At 47.3% G+C, this 22,410-nt stretch overlaps 2 protein-coding genes across 6 annotated transcripts in view; one reads left to right on the top strand and one right to left on the bottom strand.

Annotated features, from left to right (window-relative positions):
• The window catches only part of VRK3 (vaccinia related kinase 3), a 38,514-nt gene extending 30,390 nt beyond the window's left edge, over positions 1–8,124 (bottom strand). For 2 of the 3 annotated variants that reach the window (XM_014448765.2, XM_023747583.1), the window contains exons 1-3: positions 7,986–8,124; positions 6,165–6,227; positions 1,282–1,418 (exon numbers count right to left, since the gene is read on the bottom strand). In XM_014448765.2, coding sequence (XP_014304251.1) covers positions 1,282–1,417 — 136 coding nt within the window. In that variant the 5' untranslated portion in view covers position 1,418; positions 6,165–6,227; positions 7,986–8,124. The remainder of the gene's footprint in view (positions 1–1,281; positions 1,419–6,164; positions 6,228–7,985) is intronic. The other variant, XM_014448768.2, reaches the window with a different exon arrangement.
• A 149-nt stretch (positions 8,125–8,273) lies between these two features.
• On the top strand, positions 8,274–21,801 carry ZNF473 (zinc finger protein 473). 3 transcript variants are annotated; one of them, XM_014448764.2, is made up of 5 exons: positions 8,274–8,508; positions 12,029–12,232; positions 15,167–15,293; positions 17,708–17,797; positions 18,955–21,801. In XM_014448764.2, the coding sequence occupies exons 3-5, from the start codon at positions 15,194–15,196 to the stop codon at positions 21,348–21,350; spliced, it is 2,586 nt and encodes an 861-aa protein (XP_014304250.1). In that variant the 5' UTR covers positions 8,274–8,508; positions 12,029–12,232; positions 15,167–15,193; the 3' UTR covers positions 21,351–21,801. The 3 variants fall into 3 exon arrangements, with proteins under 3 accessions (XP_014304250.1, XP_023603350.1, XP_006106874.2); XM_023747582.1 differs by having other exon boundaries at positions 8,274–8,706; positions 18,961–21,801; XM_006106812.3 differs by having other exon boundaries at positions 8,274–8,706.
• Positions 21,802–22,410: the final 609 nt, after the last annotated feature.

Genomic DNA, 22,410 nt, shown 5'->3' with positions numbered 1-22,410 from the left:
TCCTGTAGGCCCCACACTGGGGATGGAGTTTGCAACCTGGGCATGTGCCCTGACCAGGCATGTGCCACTGAGCCACACCAGCCAGACAGAGAAGGTGTGATTTTTAAAACCAATTTTTCTTGTGTGTTTTTAAAAAATATTTTTATTGATTTCAGAGAGGAAGGAAGAGGGAGAGAGAAATAGGAACATCAATGATGAGAGAGAATCATTGATCGGCTGCCTCCTGCACGCCCCCCCACTGGGGACTGAGCCCGCAACTCGGGCATCGGGGCATGTGCCCTTGACCAGAATCGAACCCGGGACCCTTCAGTCTGTAAGCCGACGCTCTATCCACAGAGCCAAACTGGCTAGGGCGAGAAGATGTGATTTTTAATTAGACATGTCGGGAAAGGCCTTTCTGAGAAGGTAACTACTGACTAAAGACCTGAAGGAAGTGGGAGAGTGGAAAGAACAGAGGGAACAGCAAGTGCAATGGCTCAGAGGCCCAGGCATGCCTGAGGTGTGGAGGAAGAGGGAGGAGGCCTAGGTGGCTGGAGATGCATAAGCAACAAGAGGGTTTGGAGAGGAGCTGGGAGAATATGGGGACCTGATCATGTCAGGCCTAACCTGGGAAGGTGCTGAGGAGAGGAAGGGCAGGGTCTGACTTTGTTTTAACGGGATCTGTCAGGCTGCCATGTAGAAAACTGTAGAGGAGAGAGAAGGGGGACCAGGGGAAGGTTTCCTCAACAATATTAGTGACAGGCGAGGGTGGGATGGACCAGGGTGGTGGCAGAGGAGGTGGCAGGAAGTGGTCTGATTCGGCACTGATTTTAAACAGACAAGATTTGCCAGAGGGTTAAAACTGTGGGTGGGAGAGAGAGGGGACTTAGGATGACTCCGTGGTCGGCTCTGAGAAACTAGATAAACAGAGTTGCCATTTACCACGATGGGGAAGTCTACGGGAGGGGCGGACGGGGGGCAGTCACAGCAGGAGCTCAGTTCTGGGCATGCAGAGATAGATGTGCATGAACATCTAATCGGTGTCAAGCGAACAGTCTGACATGCATGAATCTGGGATCCAGTGGAGGAGTCCAGGCTGGAGACAGAGAGGCGGGAAGTCAACTATAAAGCCAAGAGACCGAGAAGATGCCAAGAAACTGAGTAAAGAGAGAGCCTGAGCTCTGGGCTTCTCCAGGGTCAAAGCAGGGCCAGACTGCAAAGGCAGCGCTCCCTCCCAAATGCCTGCACACAGGCCCCTCCTCACCCATCCTCCAGGGAGAAGCTCAAAGCCCCGGCCCTTACCTCGGAAGGATGACGAAAGCGGTCTGACAAAGGTCTGGGACCCCTCAGGCTCCTCTGTCGACAAAGACTTTCCGCAGTGAGGGCAGAATCTGAACGCTGTTTGGATACTTTTGCCACAGTCTGGACAGAAGTTCATGCTAGAAAACAGAAGTGTGCGGGAGGGAACAGGAAGGTGAAAGAGAAACTTAATTCACTGCCAAGTTCCTTATGGTGACACGACTGCAAAAGAAAGAAAAGTAATCACTCACGGAATATATTCTCTCAGGAAGTGGCCACTCCTAAAATGAGCTCCCGCCCACTGTGTTCAGCCTCTAGCCATCTGTCTCTAATGGCCCAGGGCAAAGGGACAAAGCAGAAACTGCAGATCTCATCAAAAAACATGAGGCTGTCTTGAAGTCAATAAAAATGACCTAGGAGCACGGCTCTAATCACAGAAGCTCTGAGGGAGAGAGCCAATGCTCACCAAATACCCACATGATCTCCTACACTTCCCAGGGTCCCTTGCAGTGAGATTGGGGCCACATGACTAGTTCTGGCCAATGGAGTATATAGTGAGACAACAGGTACTGGCTGCATTTTCCTCTAAGCCTTATGTATCTCTGGAATATTTCCTAATACTTTAAAAATCAAAACCAAACTCACACAAACTCACACATAGAGCCTACCACCAATGAAGATATGACGGGTGTAATCATTTCCCAAGGCTGCCATAAAGAAATGCCAGACAGGGTGACTTCAACAACAGGAATTTATTTTCTACACAGTTTTGGAGGCTAGACGTCAGAGATCAAGGCACCAATCAGTTTGGTTTCCTCTGAGGCCTCCCTCCTTGGCTGGCAGATGGCTGCCCTCTCACCGTGTCCTCACATGGTTGTCCCTCCGTCTGTGTCCTAGTCTCATCTTCTTATAAGGACGCCCGTCATATTGGGTTAGGGCCCTGCCTCAGTCTGTTTGGGCTCCTATAATAATGTATCACAGCACCCTAACCGGTTTGGCTCAGAGGATAGAGCGTCGGCCTGCGGACTCGGGTCCCAGGTTCGATTCCGGTCAAGGGCATGTACCTTGGCTGCAGGCACATACCCAGTAGGGGGTGTGCAGGAGGCAGCTGGTTGATGTTTCTCTCTCATTGATGTTTCTAACTCTCTATCCCTCTCCCTTCCCCTCTGTAAAAAATCAGTAAAATATATATTTTTAAAAAAACGTATCACAGGCTGGGTGGCTTATAAACGACAAAAACTTATTTCTCACAGTTCTGGACCCTCTTCTGGGTTGCAGACTGACAACTCCTTGCTGTGTCCTCATGTAGTGGAAGGGGTAGGGAGCTCTCTGGGATCTCATTCACAGAACATTAATCTCACTCATGAGGGCTCCACCCTCATGGCTTAATCCCTTCCAAGGTCCCACCTCCTAATACCATCACACTGGGCATTAGAATTTCAACCTGTGAATTTTGGAGGGGCCCAAACATTCAGACCACAGCAGGCCCACCCTAACAACCCCATTTTAACTGAACACATTGCGGGTGGATCACGAGAATTCTCGCTTCATATTACACAGTGTTTTACAAAGTATCATACTTTAAAAAGATATTAGCTTGTAAGAACATGTAATAAGTTACTTCAACATGCAATGGGTATTTAATTTTAAAGCGTGCCTTTAACATTTATGTAAAATGTGTTTTTTTTGTACTCGTTCAATAGGAACTTATCTGGCCACTGGGTAAAGCTAGCAATAAAACTACTGGTCCGCAATGTGTTAATTATCTCTTTAAAGGCGCTATCTCCAAATATGGTCACATTCTGAGGTATTCGGGCTTAGGGTTTCCACACACAAATTTTTACAGGGACAGTTCAGTCCATAAAAGCAGGATTAAACTAGTTAATAAGTGAGGAGACAATCAGCAAGGATGACAGTGCAGTAGACGTTTCAAATGAATATATTTTAAATAGCAAAAGAAAAAATGATCTTATTTATTCTTTATCCTAAGACTCAGTGTACAGTACCAATTATAAGCTGGATTATCAAAATAGAAGTCAAAATAAACTCGGGCTTGTTGTTTCATTTCACCGTGTAAGAGAAAGTTCTTCCCTTTTTACCTATTTGTGGCAACTAAAAATTGTATATATTTATGGTGTATGTGATATTTTGGTATATGTACATTGTGAAATGATTACCATAATCAAACTAATCAATGTATCCATCACTTCCCATAGTTATTTGTGTGTGTGTGTGTGTGTGTGTGTGTGTGTGGTGACAACACTGGAGATACTCTTAGCCAATTTCAAGTACAAAATACATTATTTACCAGTCACCATGCTATACATTAGGTCTCAGAACTTATTCATCTTATAACAAAAAGTGTGTATATCCTTTCATCAATATCTCCCCATTTACCCTACAGCCTCCCGTAACCACTGTTCTATTCTCTGTTGGTATGAATTGGAATTCCTTTTAGATTCCACGTATAAGTGAGATCATGCACTATTTCTGTGTCTGGCTTAATCTAATCAAATGCTTTTCCTTTATTTACTGTAAAGGTTGGTCTCCGTTGCAATTGCAAAACAGAGTTCTTTAAAATCACAGGCTCCAGCCCTAGCCGGTTTGGCTCAGTGGATAGAGTGTCGGCCTGTGGACCGAAAGGTCCCGGGTTCGATTCCAGTCAAGCGCACAGGCCTGGGTTGCTGCGGGCTCGATTCCCAGTAGGGGGAGTGCAGGAGGCAGCCAGTCAATGATTCTCTCTCATTATTAATGTTTCCCTCTCTCTCTCTTCCTCTCTGAAATCAATAAAAATATATTTAAAAATAAAATAAGCCTAGCCTGTTTGGCTCAGTGGATAGAGCGTCGGCCTGCAGACTGAAGGGTCCCAGGTTCGATTCCGGTCAAAGGCCTTGGTTGCGGGCACATCCCCAGTAGGGGGTGGGCAAGAGGCAGCTGATGGATGTTTCTCTCTCATCGATGTTTCTAACTCTCTATTCCTCTCCCTTCCTCTCTGTAAAAAAATTCAATAAAATATATTTTTTAAAAAATAAAATAAAATACTGTATATCTAAATGAATAAATAAATAAATAAAATCACAGGCTCTGGTCCCAGGCCACCTGGATTTGAGTTCCAGATCTGCAGTGTGCTGGGCACCTAACTTACCTTCCCTGTGCCTCAGGTTGCCCAACAGTAAAATGGTGCTTCCCCTCTATCTGACAGAGTGGTTGTTGAGGCCTAAGTGAACAGAGCTATTGCAAGTGCTGAGAACAGGACCTGGCCCACAGAAAGCCTTTTATGTTGGTGATTGTTATTATGTCATGCTTTGCATTTCACTTATATTCCATTTGTTAATATTCCTATTTTCCCCTCTTATCGTTCTACACCATTAGTTCTGAGCCTCTCAGGCCTCTCTGTTTCCTCTGGGTGCTGTCTCATGGAACCCCAGTACCCACCCTGAAAAACACAGGCTGTCCAAACAGCACACGAAAGAAATCTCAGCTAGAAGACAGGGTTCCTTCTCCCCTCGGTCTGCAGAAGAGCAGAAACCACACCGTGGCGTAAAACTGCCCTTCTGTTATTTTCCAGGAAGGGGTTGGAGTCTAGCCATCTGACTGCAAAGACGGTGGCCAGGTATCCTTTAGTTTCTAAGAAGTCTGTAATTCTGATTGGTTGTGCAACTTCATAATTTATTGCCCCGGCAATAGCACTGAATGGGTATTTCTATTGTCTCAAAAAAAAAAGCAGTTTTGTTAAGCTACAGGAATCACCACCACTTCTTCCTTCTCTTTCAGGCCATGACAAACCTGAAGCTGAAGCATAGTAACCTCCCTCTTGTATAAAACTGCTGTTTGAATTCTCTGCTACTGTTAGATAGTCCCTAGTCATGTAAATTCTGTCATTTTTTAGACAGTCTCTTATTCTATAAAATAACTGTTTTAGTTTGAACAATAGAAAGATAAAAACTTAACTGCCTGACCTTGCAAACTAGCCATCTAATGTAATGGACTAATAGTGATAATAATTCCCATATTCTTATGTCAAATGTTTGTCCTTTATGTATCCAAGATTACAAACTGTAACAATAACTCACACAGAGCTCTTTGTAATATCTGCAAACAAAGAAGCTCAGAAAGTATAAATACGGGAAACTTCCTGTATGTGTTGCTCAGAGATCTGGAAGAGACACCTCCCTCTGGGCCTCACGCAATAAATGACTCCTAATTAATAGGCTCATTAAGCGTCTTGTATCTCACTCGCTGACTTATGATACAACAAAGCCCTTGTGTCGATGGAGCCAAAACTGCCTAGCAGTGGTTCTCAACCTTCCTAATGCTGCGACCCTTTCATACAGCTCCTCATGTTGTGGTGACCCCCAACCATAAAATTATTTTCGTTGCTACTTCATCACTGTAATTTTGCTACTGTTATGAATCGTAATGTAAATATCTGATATGCAGGGTGTATTTTCATTGCTCACGACCCACAGGTTGAGAACCGCTGGCCTAGAGGATGGCTACCCTGAAGCATTGTTTCAGACTTTGTGTTAGTGAGAAACTTGTGCTTGGGTTAAGCCACGGAGATTTGGGGGCTGTTGTTACTGCAGCATAGTCTAGCCTAGTCTGACTAACACACTGACACTCTGCTAGATTACCTATGGAAACAAAAGTTTGAAAACCTGTGATGGTTTTACGTAGCTTTAAGCAGAATTCCTCCAGGTGCCAAGCACCCCTGGATAAAGGCGGCCTCCAGGATGGACAAAGTGTCTAACCCAGTGACCCTGTCATGCCCATGACAACAGTCCTCCTGGGACTAACATGAGAGCAGTCACACAAAAGAGATGGAGCAGTGGCAGGCTGTTGGTGGGGAACAGAGCTTAAGGGGCATGTGCCCGAGGGGATAGTACCTTTATGAGATCACGGTCTGGCCCTCAGATGCGCTGGGCTGGAATCTCCATCGTAACAGTGTTCTGTAAGTACATAAAGGTGGAGAGGCCGACTCAGGCTCATTCAGTGTAAGGGAAGGATAATGGTTAATGTTTACTGAGCACCGGCTATGTAGCCAGCATGTGCTAGTTTCATTCATTCACTCAGTAATTATTCACTGAACCCCTAATGCAGTGATGGCGAACCTTTTGAGCTCGGCGTGTCAGCATTTTGAAAAACCCTAACTTAACTCTGGTGCTGTGTCTCATATAGAAATGTTTTGATATTTGCAACCATAGTAAAACAAAGACTTCTATTTTTGATGTTTATTTTATATATTTAAATGCCATTTAACAAAGAAAAATCAACCAAAAAAATGAGTTCGCGTGTCACCTCTGACACGCATGTCATAGGTTCGCCATCACTGCCCTAATGTGTGCCAATCCCTGGGGATACAGCAGCAATGGAAACACAGCTCTGCACCTGACAAAGCTCACCTTCTGGGGTGGGGAGGGACCAGATAAACAAATGAGCAAGTAACTATTTAATACAGGTAGGGGACACCCGGCCAGCGGGCTGTATAAGGTCTGGCCCTTCCAAGGGATCGGGGGTGAGTTGATTAAATGTTGGACCAAATCTAGCAGGCTAATTTTTTTTAAGTTTTTTAAAATATATTTTACTGATTTTTTTACAGAGAGGAAGGGAGAGGGATAGAGAGTTAGAAACATTATCAGCTGCCTCCTGCACGCCCCCTACTGGGGATGTGCCGGCAACCAAGGTACATGCCCTTGACCGGAATTGAACCTGGGACCCTTGAGTCCGCAGGCCGACGCTCTATCCACTGAGCCAAACCGGTTAGGGCCAGGCTAAATCTTTTTTTTTTTTAATCTTTTTTTAATTTTTAATTTTTATTTTTTTTATTGCTTAAAGTATTACAAAGGGTATTACATATGTCTCCTTTTTTCCCCTGCCCTTGACAATCCCCTGGCCTCCCCTACCCCCCAGTGTCTTATGTCCATTGGTTATGCTTATATGCAAGGGCCAGGCTAATTCTTAAGTTGATAATTTTATATGGCCCACGAATGATGTTACAAATATTCAAATGGCCCTTAGCAGGACAAAGGTCCCCCACCCCCGTCAGATGGAGACAGGGCCATGTTAAACGCTCAATAACTATGGATGGGAGAAAGAAGGGACTCTCAGAGCGCTGACGTCACCTGCCCGAGGTCACATGGCTACTTCAGGGCTGAAACCCAAAGCCCCAACCCTCAGGCTAGTCGTTATCACTCATTCCTTTATTTATTCGACAAATATTTACGCAACATCTGCTATGTGTTAAATATGATGTGTGTCCCTCCTGAAAGGTTCTGAGACATGGCACAGCTAAAGGCTAGACTCCACCTTAGCGCAGGAAGGAGTTGTTTGGGGCCCCTGACTCGCCTCAGCCCCGCCCTAAGCAGAAACCAGGGGTGACGTAGTGCCAAAGGGGGGGGGCGTCTGTCAACCTCTCATTAGCTCCACCTTCTCCGCTGTAGCCACGCCCACCACGAAGAACCGACAGTAGGTTGGGACCAAATATCCCCGCCAACGAAAACTTCTCTCATTCCCAGACCCGCTCCCGGGCCCTCCTCCCTCCCCCTCTCACAAAGGGTCTTGCTGACGTCACAGGCACCACGACGGAACTGTGCACAGCGCGTCAGGAGACTTTTCTCCTCTGCTAAGCCTCTCCTTCCTCTCACTTCTGGACGTGGTGAGCCGAGTGGAGACCCAATACCTGACTCACTTGGGGGACAGGGACTCACCTTTTCAGTGGCCCCCCGAAAACTTCCGCCGGGGAGGAAGGCGCTGCGCGCGCATTCTCCACCCTGAGGCAGGCCTGCGCCCGCGCAGGCGCTGCTTGCCCCGCGACTGCCCGCGGCCTGTGCGCCTACCACCGAACTACATTTCCCACAGGCCTTCGCGGCAGGCCAGCCCTCTGACTCGAAGGCTGGGGGTGGAATTATTCGCTGATGGCCCACCTCTTTGGAACGCTGCCTGGTTCTACTGCGCATGTGCCGCACTACAAGGCGCGCTTCCGCCAATCAGCAGACGTCACTTTATTTCTCCCGCCTCAACCCTCGCCTCTGGCGCGAGACTTCGCCGGAACCCGATTTTCTCAACGTGTTTCTATGGCAACCGTCGGGTCGTCGCCTTGAAAAAAATCAAAAGCCTCCCCTTCTTCTAGAAAAGCAGAAGGCTGATTAGATTGTTCTTCAACAGAATAAAAGCTGGGCTATTAAATCCAGTCACCGCCGGATTTCGATAGCGGGAACCTCTTCACGACCGGTAAGCGGGCGGAGACGGGCCGACGAGCCCTCTGGGAAACGAGGTCTCGCGCTGGCGCCGAGGGTCCCGCGTGGAGAAATTCCGAGATTCGCGCGGCACCGGAAGTGGCTGTGAGGAGGTCGGTGTGAGGGGATTCGGGTCTCCGGCTCCAGCCGGGACGGACGCGCGTCTGTTACCTCGGCGGACCGCCACCTCGAGGTGAGGAGATGCCGGGCTGGGGTCTCTGAGGACTCGGGGGTTGGGGTGGGCGGCCGTCTTCCCTGAGGGGGACGGGATGCCCCTGTCGCGTCTACGGCAAACGGCGCGTCGCCTCGCCTCGGGCGGTGGGTGAAGCTAGAGGCTTACGGGCCCGGCTCTCGTTCTAGTGGTTTCCAGCCCTCGTCGGCAGCCGCGAGGGGAGCGATGCCATTTCATTTTCTTTTGGGGTGAGGACACTGAACCAGGAAGGGGTGTCGTTGGCAGAATTGCGCAGGGTCTTGAGGTGACTGAGTGGGCGTTTTTCAGGGGTGGTGGGGGCGAAAGGGTGGAACGCTGGCGTGAGCGCGGTCTGTGTGCCACGCGCCGTGCGGTCCTCGCCTTTTCTCCGGTAACCTCCGCGGTCTTATCGGATAACCTGAGCATCATCTCGGAAATCAGACTTTACAGGGCGAACAGGGTGCATATTTCATAATTAGACAGCCCGCCGCCCTCAGCGGGATCTAGGGCAATTCGTGGAAATTAAATATTCCTGTCAGGAAAGGCGTAAAAGTTCTGGTTTTTAGAGCTTTTTGGTTTTTAGAATTAGAGAAAAAGGGACCGTGGATCCGTTGTGTCTGTCTCATTTTGCACATGTAGGAACTGAGGTGCAGAGAGGGTGGGTGACCTGGCCTTCGTCCCACGCTAAGGCGACTCGAGGCTAGGGCAAGCGTGTCAAACTCGGAGGCTAACACGGGCCAAATAAATATGGTGGAAGTGTCTGTGGACCGCAAAAAAACAAAAGCTTCAGTTTTCATAGAAACTCAGGTTTATTTCGATAGCGACGTGCTGAATGCAAAGGGCTGAAATAAATGAGTCCTCATTAACTTAAAATAATAGAACATTTTAATAAAAGTTAATATTTTTCTTGAACATGTACTTACCAGACACTGAATAACTGCGGAGATTAATAAGCGTCACACAAATAAACCTATTTCTCTGTTCTCCGAAAGCAAAATAATTCCTGTTGCGCACACCAAACAAGTCAGTACAAGACGAATGACGTGGCAAAAGGCTGCTAAAATATTCGCTGCTAGTGCCCTGGCTGGTTTGGCTCAGTGGATAGAGATCCGCCTATGGACTGAAGGGTCCCAGGTTCGACTCCAGCCAAGGGCACATGCCTGGGTGGCAGGCTCTATCCCCAGTAGAGGACATGCAGGAGGCAGCCAATCAATGATTCCCTCTCATCATTGATGTTTCTATCTCTCCCTCTCCCTTCCTCTCTGAAATCAATAAAAATATATTTAAAATATTCACTGCTGGTATTAGTGGAGGGAAATGGTGCGCCTGCGCGTAAGGCCCATAAGGGAAATGAATGCAACACGACTATAGTTATCAGTCATTAGCGAACGTTGTAGTTCGTTATTAATAATTACATGTAACAGGATATTGTAAAAATTAAGTTAGGAAATTTTTATTACAACGTTTCTTACTGTTATATTGGCTGGGCCACAAAAATATTCGTTTTGGGCCACATGTGGCCCGCGGGTGGTGAGTTTGACATGCTTGCTCTAGGGCCCAAGGTTTGGTTCAAGTCACTCCCACAGGCTGGGTGACCTTGAGTGGCTCCCCTTCCTCCCCAGGGCTGAGGGTGTAGGACAGTGGTGTAGGAAACTAGACAGAGGTCTCAAGCCTCAGGTAAAGGAGAGAACCTGCCTGGTCAGGGCTAAGGGACATCAGGGAGTCTTTGCCCCACTTAAGGGAGAGTAGATTTAAATGAGCTCCAACTAGCTAGCTTGGTGGGATGCTGACTCAGCATGGCCAAGTCCTAGAATTTTTTTTCAGAAGCTGGAGATCTAGAAATATTGAAGTGTTCAATAACAAAATGCTGCTGGTCCTACACTGCACCGGGATTTTCATGAAATATATTGTGTAAATGTACGTCACCTTTTTAAAATCTGAAAATTTCTGAATTTCAAAGCACATGAGGCCCTAGAGCAGTGATGGCAAACCTATGACACGCGTGTCAGAGGTGACACGCAAACTCATTTTTTTGGTTGATTTTTCTTTGCTAAATGGCATTTTAATATATAAAATAAATATCAAAAATATAAATCTTTGTTTTACTATGGGTGCAAATATCAAAAAATGTCTATATGTGACACGGCACCAGAGTTAAGTTAGGGTTTTTCAAAATGCTGACACGCCAAGCTCAAAAGGTTCGCCATCACTGCCCTAGAGGCTCTAGAATTGTGGGCCTGGGTCATTGAGTCATCCTGCTTTGCAATATGGAGTGTTTTCAACACTGCATAGATACACGCTCCTTAGGAAATTCAATGTCTACAAACGTGTAAAAAGCCCTCTGGTACAGTGTTTCCCATATTGTGGGTCATAAAAATAACTCACTGGGCAATGATCATAATATTTTTTAATGAAGTAAAAAGCAACTATGTAAGATTAAGTATTATCTCATGAAACTTTTGTTATGTGTGAATGAGCAGTCATGATATCCTATATAATAAAGAGTTAATATGCAAATTGAACATCACTCCAACACATGTGGACACAAGATGGCCTGCTGGGAAGGGCAGTTGGGAGGGACCAGGCCTGCAAGGGAGGGTAGTTAGGGGTGACCAGGCCAGCAGGGGAGGGCAGTTGAGGGGGACCCAGGCCTATGGGGGAGGGCAGTTAGGGGCAATCGGGCTGGCAGGGGAGCAGTTAGGTGTCGATCAGGCTGGCAGGGGAGTGGTTAGGGGGTGATCAGGCTGGCAGGCAGAAGTGGTTAGGGCAATCAGGCAGGCAAGTGGTGGGAGCCAGCAGTCCTCAATTGTGAGAGGGATGTCCTACTGCCCGTTTTCGGACATCCCTCGAGGGGTCCCAGATTGGAGAGGGTGCAGGCTGGGCTGAGGGATACACACACCACCACCACCCCGTACACGAATGTTGTGCACCGGGTCTCTAGTATATGTGTATATGTATATATATATAGTCTTTGTTTTTGTGGGTCGTGGTTAAAAAAGGAAGTCGAAGAACTCTTGCTGCTATAGAAATAGCAACAGTTTGGAGACCAACACAGTTGGACTCAAATCCTAGAGATGACATAGTATAACCCGAAATCTCAGAAGCATTGTCCCAAGGGTTCAGTTAGAGACACATGTACTCTGTGAACAGACGTCCTGTGCTGGGCTAGGACACAGCATTGCCCAAGACAGCAGGTGCGAAATGTGTATCATCAATTGTGATTAATGCGAAGAATGGCTGTGAAGTTGCTTTGTAGATTTTGAAGCGTAGTGAAGCTTGGGGCTGGGGTAGTTTCAATAAATAACAATTGTTGTGATTCCTGCAGGGAGACTCATGTTCTGACTCATCCTACTTCTGGACATTTTGGGGGCTCATCCAGCATGGCCAGGAAGTCAGTCCTAGAAGGAAGGAAGACTGTCTCCCCGTTTCCTTATCCTTCCTGCGGCCCTGCCAGCTGGGAACATGGAGGGGAAGAAGGGGGAGCTTAAACTAGGACTCGGGCTGCTGGGCCTAGTCGGCTATTACTGAGGTGAGTCGAGAGTCCTGCCATCCCAACAGATCATCCCCAAAGGCTGCACAGGGGGCCTGTCTTTGTTCCAGGCTCACTGTCCTGTGGTGGCCCCAAGCGATCTTAAAGTAAAGCTCTCATGTTCTTTCTCTCCTGCTTAGTACCCTTCCAGGAATCCTTATTGCTAACGGGATAAAATCCAGGTTTCTCAGCGTATTCCTGCATGGTCTGGGTCCTGCCCCCATCCATGGTCTCTTCTCTCCTCTTTAATCACACATGGGACACTCCCTTCTTGGACCTGTAGTAAAATGTTACACTACGCTTCCCAGCTCCCAGTCTAGTTTCCAACTCAGGATCTGTCCACATCTCATACGCCCTCAGCCCTGGGAAGGAAGGGGAACCACTCAAGGTCAACCAGCCTGTGGGAGTGACTTGAGTCAAACAAGTGACTTGAACCAAACCTTGGGCCCTAGAGCAAGCAACTTGCGGCCCGCAACGAATATCTTTGCAGCCCAGCCAATACAACGGTATATAAGAAACATTTTAATAAATATTTTGTAACTTAATTTTTACAATATCCTGTTACACATAATTATTTTTTTAAATATATATTTTATTGATTTTTTACAGCGAGGAAGGGAGAGGGATAAAGAGCTAGAAACATCGATGAGAGAGAAGCATCGATCAGCTGCCGCCTGCACACCCCTTACTGGGGATGTGCCTGCAACCAAGGTACATGCCCTTGACTAGAATCAAACCTGGGACCCTTCAGTCCCCAGGCCGACGCTCTATCCAGTGAGCCAAACCGGCTAGGGCATACACATAATTATTAATAACGAACTACAATGTTCGCTAATGACTGATTACTATAACTGTGTTGCATTCATTTCCCTTATGTGCCTTACGCACAGGCTAGAATACCCTGCCTCCCATCTCTAGCTGGTAAGTCACACCACCTTTAAGACACAGCTCAATTCCCCCACCTTCCCAGAGCTCTTCCTTGCTCTGGTCTCCCATAGCACTGCCTGCTACCTCCACTGTATAACAAACGCACCTGGATGTAGTTGTCCCTGCCCATGTCTGTCAGCCCTGCCAGACTGTCACTGCCCTTTGTCGATTCCTTCCTGTGCTCTAGGAACTGTGCACGAACTCCCCAGCAGCATCTCAAGTTACTTCCCAGAGCAGCCCTATGAGATGGGGCAGGAATCGGGGCTCTGAAGGGGGCTTGGGTCTTAACTGCCCAGAGTTACCCACAGAGGAAGGTAGTTGGGCCAAGCCTCAGACCCAAACTAAAGACTCAGGTTTCATTCTTACCTGAAATGTGTCCGTATGTGTATTGATGGGGGTCTGGAAAGAACACACCAGACAGCCACGGGTTCACCTGGAGGTAGGGTGCCGGGGAAGGCTGTCATTTTTTATTGTCAGTACTTCTCCAGGACACATATTTTTTAAATATATTTTATTGATTTTTTACAGAGAGGAAGGGAGAGGGATAGAGAGCTAGAAACATCAATGAGAGAGAAACATCGATCAGCTGCCTCCTGCGCACCCCTACTGCGCACATCCAAGGTACGTGCCCTTGGCTGGAATCAAACCTGGGACCATTCAGTCCGCAGGCCGACGCTCTATCCACTGAGCCAAACCGGTCAGGGCAAGGACACGTATTTTTATTCCAAGTACCTACTCACTGGGAACTTTTAAAATTAAGAAAGATGACATCACTAAAAGTGGCACACAGGCACTTCGGGCTGTCATGCACCACCTGTGAGGGCTCTTCCTCCCCAAAGTTGTACCTAATCTAATCAGCTGCTGCTCTACTGACTAGTTTCCAGGAAATGCATCAGGCAGAGGTGCAGTTAAATGACACCAAGAGGAAGCACCATATCCAGGTGTTGCACCCTAAATCGGGAGCATAGAATAAAAAGAGCAGAGCGGTACAGGTATAGATTAAAGACCTTCTGAAGCATGTCACTCTAATACAGGGCATAGGCTTCCTTGGTTTTTGCTTCAAACAAGCCAACTACAAAAACATACCATTGAACCCTGGTGTGGCTCAGTTGGATGAGCATCGTCCCATGCACCTAAAGGTCGCTGGTTTGATTCCAAATCAGAGCACATGCACGGGTTGTAGACTATCTCTAGTGAGGAGAAGGGGACATGCAGGAGGCAGCCAATCAGTGATTCTCTCTCATTATTGATGCTTCTATCTCCCTCTCCCTTCCTCTCTGGAATATATATATATATTTTTAAAATTGAATCAATAACAAAAAGATAAGCTACTATTTTAATTCTAAGCAAATCTTGGTTAAAAGCATCTTAAAATCGACAGGATGTTAATTTTCATGACATATGACATACTGACCAGAAATATTGTCCATTAAATCCAAAGTCCATTAATTAAATCGGGAGTTGACTGTACAGACTTTGAATATGATGTATGTATGCAGTGAGTAAGGGGTTCTACTATTAATACTGAAGTATTCACAGGAGAAATCAGATATCACCTGGGATTCACTTTGAAATATTTTAGCCCCCACAAAAATAAATAAAGAAAAGTGGGGAAAGAGGTTTAGTGAACAAAACAGACATGTTAATAGGATGGGGATTGAAGCTGGGTGATGGATATGTGGTGGTCTGTTGCATGCATGTCTCTACTTGGGTGTATGTTTGAAAGTTTCCATAATAAAACTTAAAATCTTTAACAAAAAATAATTGAAAGTCAGAAATAAATGGATTTTAGGATTAGGCAGACTTGATTGGGTTTAAGTCCTGCCTGTGTCCCTTCTCCAAGACTCCCTACAAAATATGGGGATGCCTAGTTTCTGTTCTGAAGGTTCTCACAAGATAATTCTTGTCAAAGACCTGGCACATTGAGGGTGGGGGATGCATTGAGTGAGCCCTTGGGCTCCTCCCTGACCCCAGCCCCAGAGTCACTGACAGTGTGTTGTGTTTCAGTAACTTGCAACCCTCAAGGACGTGGCCATGGACTTCACTTTGGAGGGCTGGGAGCAGCTGGGGCTGGACCAGGGGGACCTGTTCTGGGACACGGCACTGGACAACTACCAGAATCTCTTCTTGCTGAGTGAGTATGCACCCTGACCCTGCTTGGTGATCACCCGTGGCTCCCCATCACCCACAGGATGAACTCCCAGCTCTTGAACACCTCAGAACCAGCGTGCTCCAGCTCAGCAGTGCTTAGCTGGCTGATTCTCTCCCCCTACCCCTCTAGGGGACATTGGCAATGCCTGGCCACCTCTTTGATCGTCACCACTTAGGGGGAGTGGGAGTGCTTCTTGCATCTAGTGGGTAGAACCCAGAGAAGCTGCCAGACATCCTAGGATGCAAGGACAACCCCCACAACCAAGGATTACCTGACCCCAAATGTCAGTAGTGGCAAGGTTGACAAGCCCTGATCCAACCCCTGCCTACTGCTGCAGCAGCATTTTCCTCTTTGTCATTCTGGAGTGATTCCTCGTGCTGACTCTGTAGGGTCTTCACCTCTGCTCTCCCCTCTGCCTGGCGGACTCTTGTCCCTTCCTTGACTTGGGGCTTCCCTAAGGCTGAAATTGTGACTCCACTAGCCTCCCTCTCTCCTACTTAGCTAGTCACTGCTCCTTCATGTTCTGACTGCTCCTATTATGATCTGTCTCCTGCCAGATGGGAGCTTCCTCGGGGCACCTGTGCTGTTCACTGGTGTACCCCAACATTTGTAACAAACAATACCTGCTGTGGGGACTCGGTAAACAATTCCTAAATTAATAAATGAATGGTGGGAAATGCTGTCAGGAGCCAGGTTCTGTGCTGCGTGAGCTCTTAGAACTTTCTCCTTCTACCCTCCTGTCGCCCCATGAGAAGCTTGTCCATATTTTGCTGAGCATCTTAAACAGCTTCAAAGAGGGGAAGTCATTTTGCAGCTCTGTTCAGGTTCCCAGGATCACCCCCCGCTTTGGTGGTTTACTAAGAGGACGTGTAGGACTTGGCCTATAGCTGTGCTCATCCCATGATCCATCACAGTGAAAGGACACACAGTACAGCTAAGGGGAAAGGTGCGTGGTGTGCATCCAGGGGAGACTAACGCCAACATCCAGAGCCCTGTGCCCGTGGAGTTGCACAGGACATGCTTAATTCCCCCAGCAACGAGGTGTAACAGCGACTCCGCACCGAGGGTTTTTATTCAGGGCTTATTATGTAGACACACTCTGCTTGCAATGTACCCACATCCCAGACACTCGGCAGGAAAGCAGTTGTTCAGCAGAACAGTTTGTGCACAGGGAGCCCCTCTGCCTGGTCAGAGAATGCCGGACCCTCCCGAAATCCAGGTTCCCAGACACCAGCCAAGGGCAGCCTTGTGAGCAGGCCATTCCAGTGGGCTGGCTCTGTGAGCCCTTTTCACCTGGGCTCTGACCACCAGCAGTGCACAGAAAGCAAATGGCATGGCTGAGAGTCCGGTTGGGACCTGTGCAGCTCCAGGGCCAGGGCACCCCAGCTCCCTATCATCCAGATCAACTCATTTCCCCTTTCCTAGTTTCTCAGTTCTTTCTTTTCCAAAAACAGAAGAAGAATTTATTCCAAAAGACGAAGAAAAGAAAAAACTATATACTGGAACTACCATATATTTAATGTAGTTTTATCACATTGAGGCAGGTTCCCTCCAAACTGTACTCAATGTGTGCCATAGAAGCAACTTAGAAAGGTCTGATCTCCGTGTCTTCAGTTTTTAAACTCCAGCCCGCAGTAGAAATGTATGTCCTTTGTTTCCCCTGCACATCTGTGGTTTCCTATGGCTGCTTCTACAAATGCCACAAATGTAGTGGCTTAAAACAGTACATTTATTCTTACAGGTCTGCAGATCTGAAGTTCAAAATAAGTCTGAGTGAGCTAAAATTGAGGTGTTGGCAAGGCTGGCTTCAGGGGAGAATCTGTTTCCTTGCCTCTTTTCAGCTTCTAGCGGCCGCCTGCATTGCTTGGCTCATGGCCCCTTTCTTCACCTTCAAAGCCACCAGTGGCCTTTCCTCCACTGTAGCACATATGCCTGGATTATAACTGCTCCCTTCCTTGCAGAAGTTTGGGGAGGGCGGTGTACAGGGCTGCTGGATCCCTAGAACCCGAACATTTTCTATCACAGGGCTTACCCCACAGAGGCCTGGGGCAATGTGTGGTACACAGGTGAACGAGTGAATTATAAATTGTTGAGTAAGTATGGGCCTGTCCACCTGGCAAGCTCAATTCATCCCTTGAGCTGTTCCACGTCCTGTGTCCGTAGCCCCAGCTGTCATAGCTCTGATCACCCCAGATTGTGACTATGTGGGTCCTTCTCTCCCACTGGAGCAGGAACCCTGCAGGGCAGGCACCTCAGTCTCCCAGTGCAGCATCTGGCCCCCAGGGCTGTGTGCTAGATAAAGCATGGAATCGTCAGGAGAGCCAGAGGTTGCCGCTGAGCAGCTGGGTGGCCCTCCACATCTTGGTTGACAGCAATGCTGTTCTCTTTCCTTGCAGACCCCCTGAGACCCAATCAGACCGCCTATCCAGATGGTGGAGAAGAGCTGGAGGTCCTGGAGAGAGGAAGTCCAGAAGTGACAGGCCCTGGTGAGTGGGTGGGGAGGGGCCACTGGCACCTGGTGTGAGGATGGTGGGGTCCTGTGGTATGGCCCTCTGTCCTCAGATGGAGTATGTCTACCTAACCATTGGGACCCCCAGCTTCTGGGCTTCAATTTTCCACATGCTGGCTTTTGTCTCCCTGTCCCACCCAGGATCAGGACACTCTGCATACCCTCCTTGCCTCTGTTTAACCTCAGCATTCAGCACATGGCTGTCCTGGTGCCTTTTCTCTGTTCCCTCCTTGGTTCTTCCAGACTCAGCAGGGGGAGGACGTCTGTTCCCCAAGTTGGTCTCCATTTTCCTGCCTCATGCCCCCTAAGTACTGTGGACACCCTGGTCTACCTGTTTCAACCTCTTTGTACAGGCCCAGCCCTCTTTCCTGGCCCACAGAGAACAGCAGATGGCCACAACTCAAGCCTGGGCATTTACTCTGCCCTCTCCCAGGCCACAGTTCTCCCAGGAGGTTCAGGTTAAGCAGTGAAGATTCCCTAGTGTGATGCTGGTCAAGACGTCCCCTGTGGGAGAAAGAAGAGGCAGGGGGCTTGCCTGGGCATGAGAGGCTTTTCTCGTGGTTCGCCCTGATCCAGAAACCATGGAGAAGTGTCTGCACAGCTTGTCAGCGTGCAGCTCCATTCTTGGCTCACCTCAGGAGCTCGTGTCTTCACAAGGGGACTAACCCAGGCACAGATTCCTGCTCTCTCGGATTTCTGTTTCTGCCACCTCAACACAAGGCTGTTTCCAAGCATATGGAGCCACACCGTTATTAACGTGTAAATACAGCCTCCGTGGAAACAGTCGTATGGCACTGTTACCCTGTAGATCTTGTCCCTCGATCAGTGTACTTCTCTAGGAAGTAGGCCCCAGCTGATGAGGGTGATGGTGGAGAGTATCTGCTGAGAGGCCTCTCTCCTTCCCTATGGAGGCCCTGCAGCCCAGCTCCCTTCTTAACTGTCTTGTATATGGGTTTCCTTTTCCTGAGATGCAGGTTACAGCTGGATCACTCTGCTAGCCTCTTCTTCATCCCTTGATGGACACAGACTTGACGCGGGATCCATCCCCTGTTCTCTCTTGTCTGTATCCTCACCCTGCAGCTCCTGTCTTTTCACCCTAGGGAACAGGAGACATTTACACTCTCTCTCTTTCAGACACAGCCGAGGCCAAGATTTCCCCTTTGCCACAGGAATTCTCGGAAGGACTCTCTCAGGAGATATTGGAGACGTTTTCCAAGGATGGCCTCTGGAACTCTAACTTTGGAGAAGGCTACATGGGCGAGAGCTGGTTAGATAGTTTGCTAGGAGATCCAGAAAGTCTTATGAGCTCTGACATTGTCACCAACAAGGAAAGCTTCACAGAGGGCAAGAGTCATGAACTCAAGAGTGGCCTCGATCCTGAGTCCTTCCTTTTCACAGGAGAAGATTCCCTGGCCCATGATCTTTCCGAGAAGAGCCTGACGCCAGCTAAGTCTCAGGAATGTAGGAATGACATTGGCTCCCACTCAGACCAGAGTCAGCAGGATACTGTCCAGGAAGGGATGAGACCATATAAATGTAGTGAATGTGAGAAGAGCTTCAGCCGGAGTTGCCATCTTATCCAGCACTGGATTACTCATATAGCGGAGAAACCAACTGGGAATCAAGAGTATGAGGATAGTTTCAACCAGATTTCTTGCCTTCCTGTCTATCCAACAACTCACACAGGTCCCAAATCCTATGTGTGTAACAAATGTGGGGAAACTTTTAGTCACAACACTCACCTTCTGTGGCATCAAAAAATTCACACTGGAGAAAAAACACATAAGAGTCAAGACAGTGACCATTCATCAGGTCTTGTCTCGAAGCCTGTTGAAAAGCAGAAAACCCACAGAATTCGTAAATCCTACAAGTGTAATGAGTGTGGCAAGGGTTTCAGCCGAAACTATCATCTTATTCAGCATCAGAAGACCCACACTCGGAAACGCTATGAATGTGTCAAATGCAAGGCCACCTTCAACTTTAACAAATACCTCCTCCAACATCAGAAAATTCATGTTTCAAAAACTACCTCTAAGTGTCAGGAATGTGGGAAGACCTTCAGGCATAGCTCATCCCTCATTAAACACCAGGCTATTCACTCGGGAGAAAAGCCTTATAAGTGTGATGAGTGTGGGAAATGCTTCAGCCATACCTTCACCCTAAAGAGCCACCAGAGGGTTCACAGTGGAGAGAAGCCTTACAAATGTAGTCAGTGTGAGAAAGCCTTCTACCGGAACACTCATCTGAATGAACATCAGAGGATTCACACGGGCTACAGGCCCTACAAATGTAACAAATGTGTCAAAAGTTTCAGCCGGCCTTCCCACCTGATTCGACACCAGTCTGTTCATGCCACAGAAAAGCCCTACAGCTGTGCTGAATGCAGTGCGACCTTCAGCCATAATGAACGTCTTATCCAACACCAAAAAATGCATGCTGTGGAAACCCGCTACGAATGTCAGGAGTGTGGTGAGCGCTTCATTTGCAGTTCGACCCTAACTTGCCACCAGAGCATTCACACCCAAGAAAAACAAGGACTTGATGGGAGCGGAAAGATTTTGAATCAGAACCTAGAACAGAAAGATCATCCGAGGAGTGGTGAGAAGCACTTTAAATGTAACACATGCGAGAAAACGTTCAGCTGCAGCAAATACCTGACTCAGCATGAGAAACTTCACACCAGGGAGAAGCCCTTTGAGTGTAAACAGTGTGGGAAGGCCTTTGTCCAAAGTGCACAGCTCATTCGCCACGAGATCATACACTCTGGAGTGAGGCCATATAAATGTGAGGAGTGTGGGAAGGCCTTCATCCGAATCACCTCCCTTACCAAACATCAGAACATCCACAAGAGTGAGCACCCCTTTAAGTGTAATGAATGTGGAAAGACCTTCAGCCAAAGTGTACATCTCTCAGAACATCAGTTAACTCACACTGCAGAGAAACCCTTTAAATGTAATCAGTGTGACAGAGTCTTTGTGCACAGTAAGTACCTTACTCAGCACCAGAAAAGTCATGCCAGGAAGAGATCTTTTGAATGTAATGAATGTGGAAAAACATTTAGACACAGCTGGCGCCTTTCTAAGCATCAGAGAATTCACACAGGTGAGAATCCATATAAATGTGATGAATGTGGAAAAGCCTTCAGCCTGAAAGCTGTACTTGTTCGACACCAGAGAGTTCACACCAGAGAAAAGCCTTATGTTTGTCAGGTATGTGGGAAAGCCTTCAGCCAGAACTCGTGCCTTTCTATTCACCAGAGAGTTCACACTGGAGAGAAGCCCTATCTGTGTGCTGAATGTGGGAAAGCCTTTTCCCAGAAAGCAAATCTGAGGCAGCACGAGAAAATTCACACTGGGGAGAAGCCTTACATCTGTGATGTATGTGGGAAAACCTTTAGCCTCAGTTCCCATCTCAGTCAGCACCAAGTAATTCACACTCAAGAAAAACAATATCAGTGTCAACACTGTCAAAAAGCCTTTGGCTGCTACTTAGGTCTCTGCCGACACCAGCAAGTTCACACTCAAAAGTAACTAGCAATACCACCTGTGGTCACCAGGTGACAGCAAGACCTGACATCTGAGCCCTAAAATTGAAACCATCACACATTGTAAGTCTATCCTTTCCCTACCCCTATCCCCAAAATATATATAGATCTCTATATTAATAAAGATTGATTAGAAAGTTTGCACACAAGTTTCATTAAGACAATGAAAACACAAAAGAAGCTGTGTAGTATCCAAATTCAGAGGTAGACTCTGTAGCCAGTCTCCTGAGTTAAATTTCACCTCTGCCATCTGCTGCCTAAGTGACCTAGAGAGAGTCACGAAACTTCTCAGGGCCTCAGTATCCTCATCTGTAAAACAAGTAAAATAATAGTTACCTACCTCAGAGAGATGGTGTGAGGATAAATTGATGTAAAGCACTTAGAACTGAGTGCCCAGCACATAAGTACTCACCAAGCATGAGGTATACATATACAACATAAACGTACTCTTATGTTACGAGGAAGAGAAGAATTAGAAGCTCTCTATCTCTATTTACTGCAGTTAATGTTCTCACTAATATGGGTGACTTTAATTTTTAAAGTTTTTCTTCAAAATGCCCCTGGCTTAATTTGGTTCTCCAATCCCAACACATTAATCTTTAAAAAAAAAAATCTAACCTTTTCCTTCCCTCCATCTTTTTTCTGTCCCAGTATTTTCTTAATGAGCCCACAGAAAGTCAAGAAGAGCACTTAATATCAAATAGCTAAAACTTTTCACTCATAACCTCCCATACCTCTCATTCAAAAGGACCCTTTCCACATACACATGCCATCTTATTTTTTCTAATCCTCACCCAAGGACATGTTTTTATTGATTTTTAGAGAGAAGGAGAGAGAGCGGGGGTCATCAATTAGCTGCCTCCTGCACGTGCCCTGGTCAGGGATCAAACCTACAACCTAGGTATGTGCCCTGACTGGGAATCGAACCCACAACCTTTTGGTGTACGGGACGACACTCCAACCAATTGAGCCACTCAGCCAGGACCACATGCCACCTTTTCCCATAATCTTCCCATGTGTAAAGTTATTGGTTATACAATGAACCC

The sequence above is a fragment of the Myotis lucifugus genome, unplaced genomic scaffold (assembly GCF_000147115.1).
Source record: "Myotis lucifugus unplaced genomic scaffold, Myoluc2.0 scaffold_916, whole genome shotgun sequence".
NCBI classification, from domain to species: domain Eukaryota; kingdom Metazoa; phylum Chordata; class Mammalia; order Chiroptera; family Vespertilionidae; genus Myotis; species Myotis lucifugus.
The sequence above is the reverse complement of the archived record's forward strand: the minus strand, read 5'-3'. Positions and strand labels throughout refer to the sequence as shown.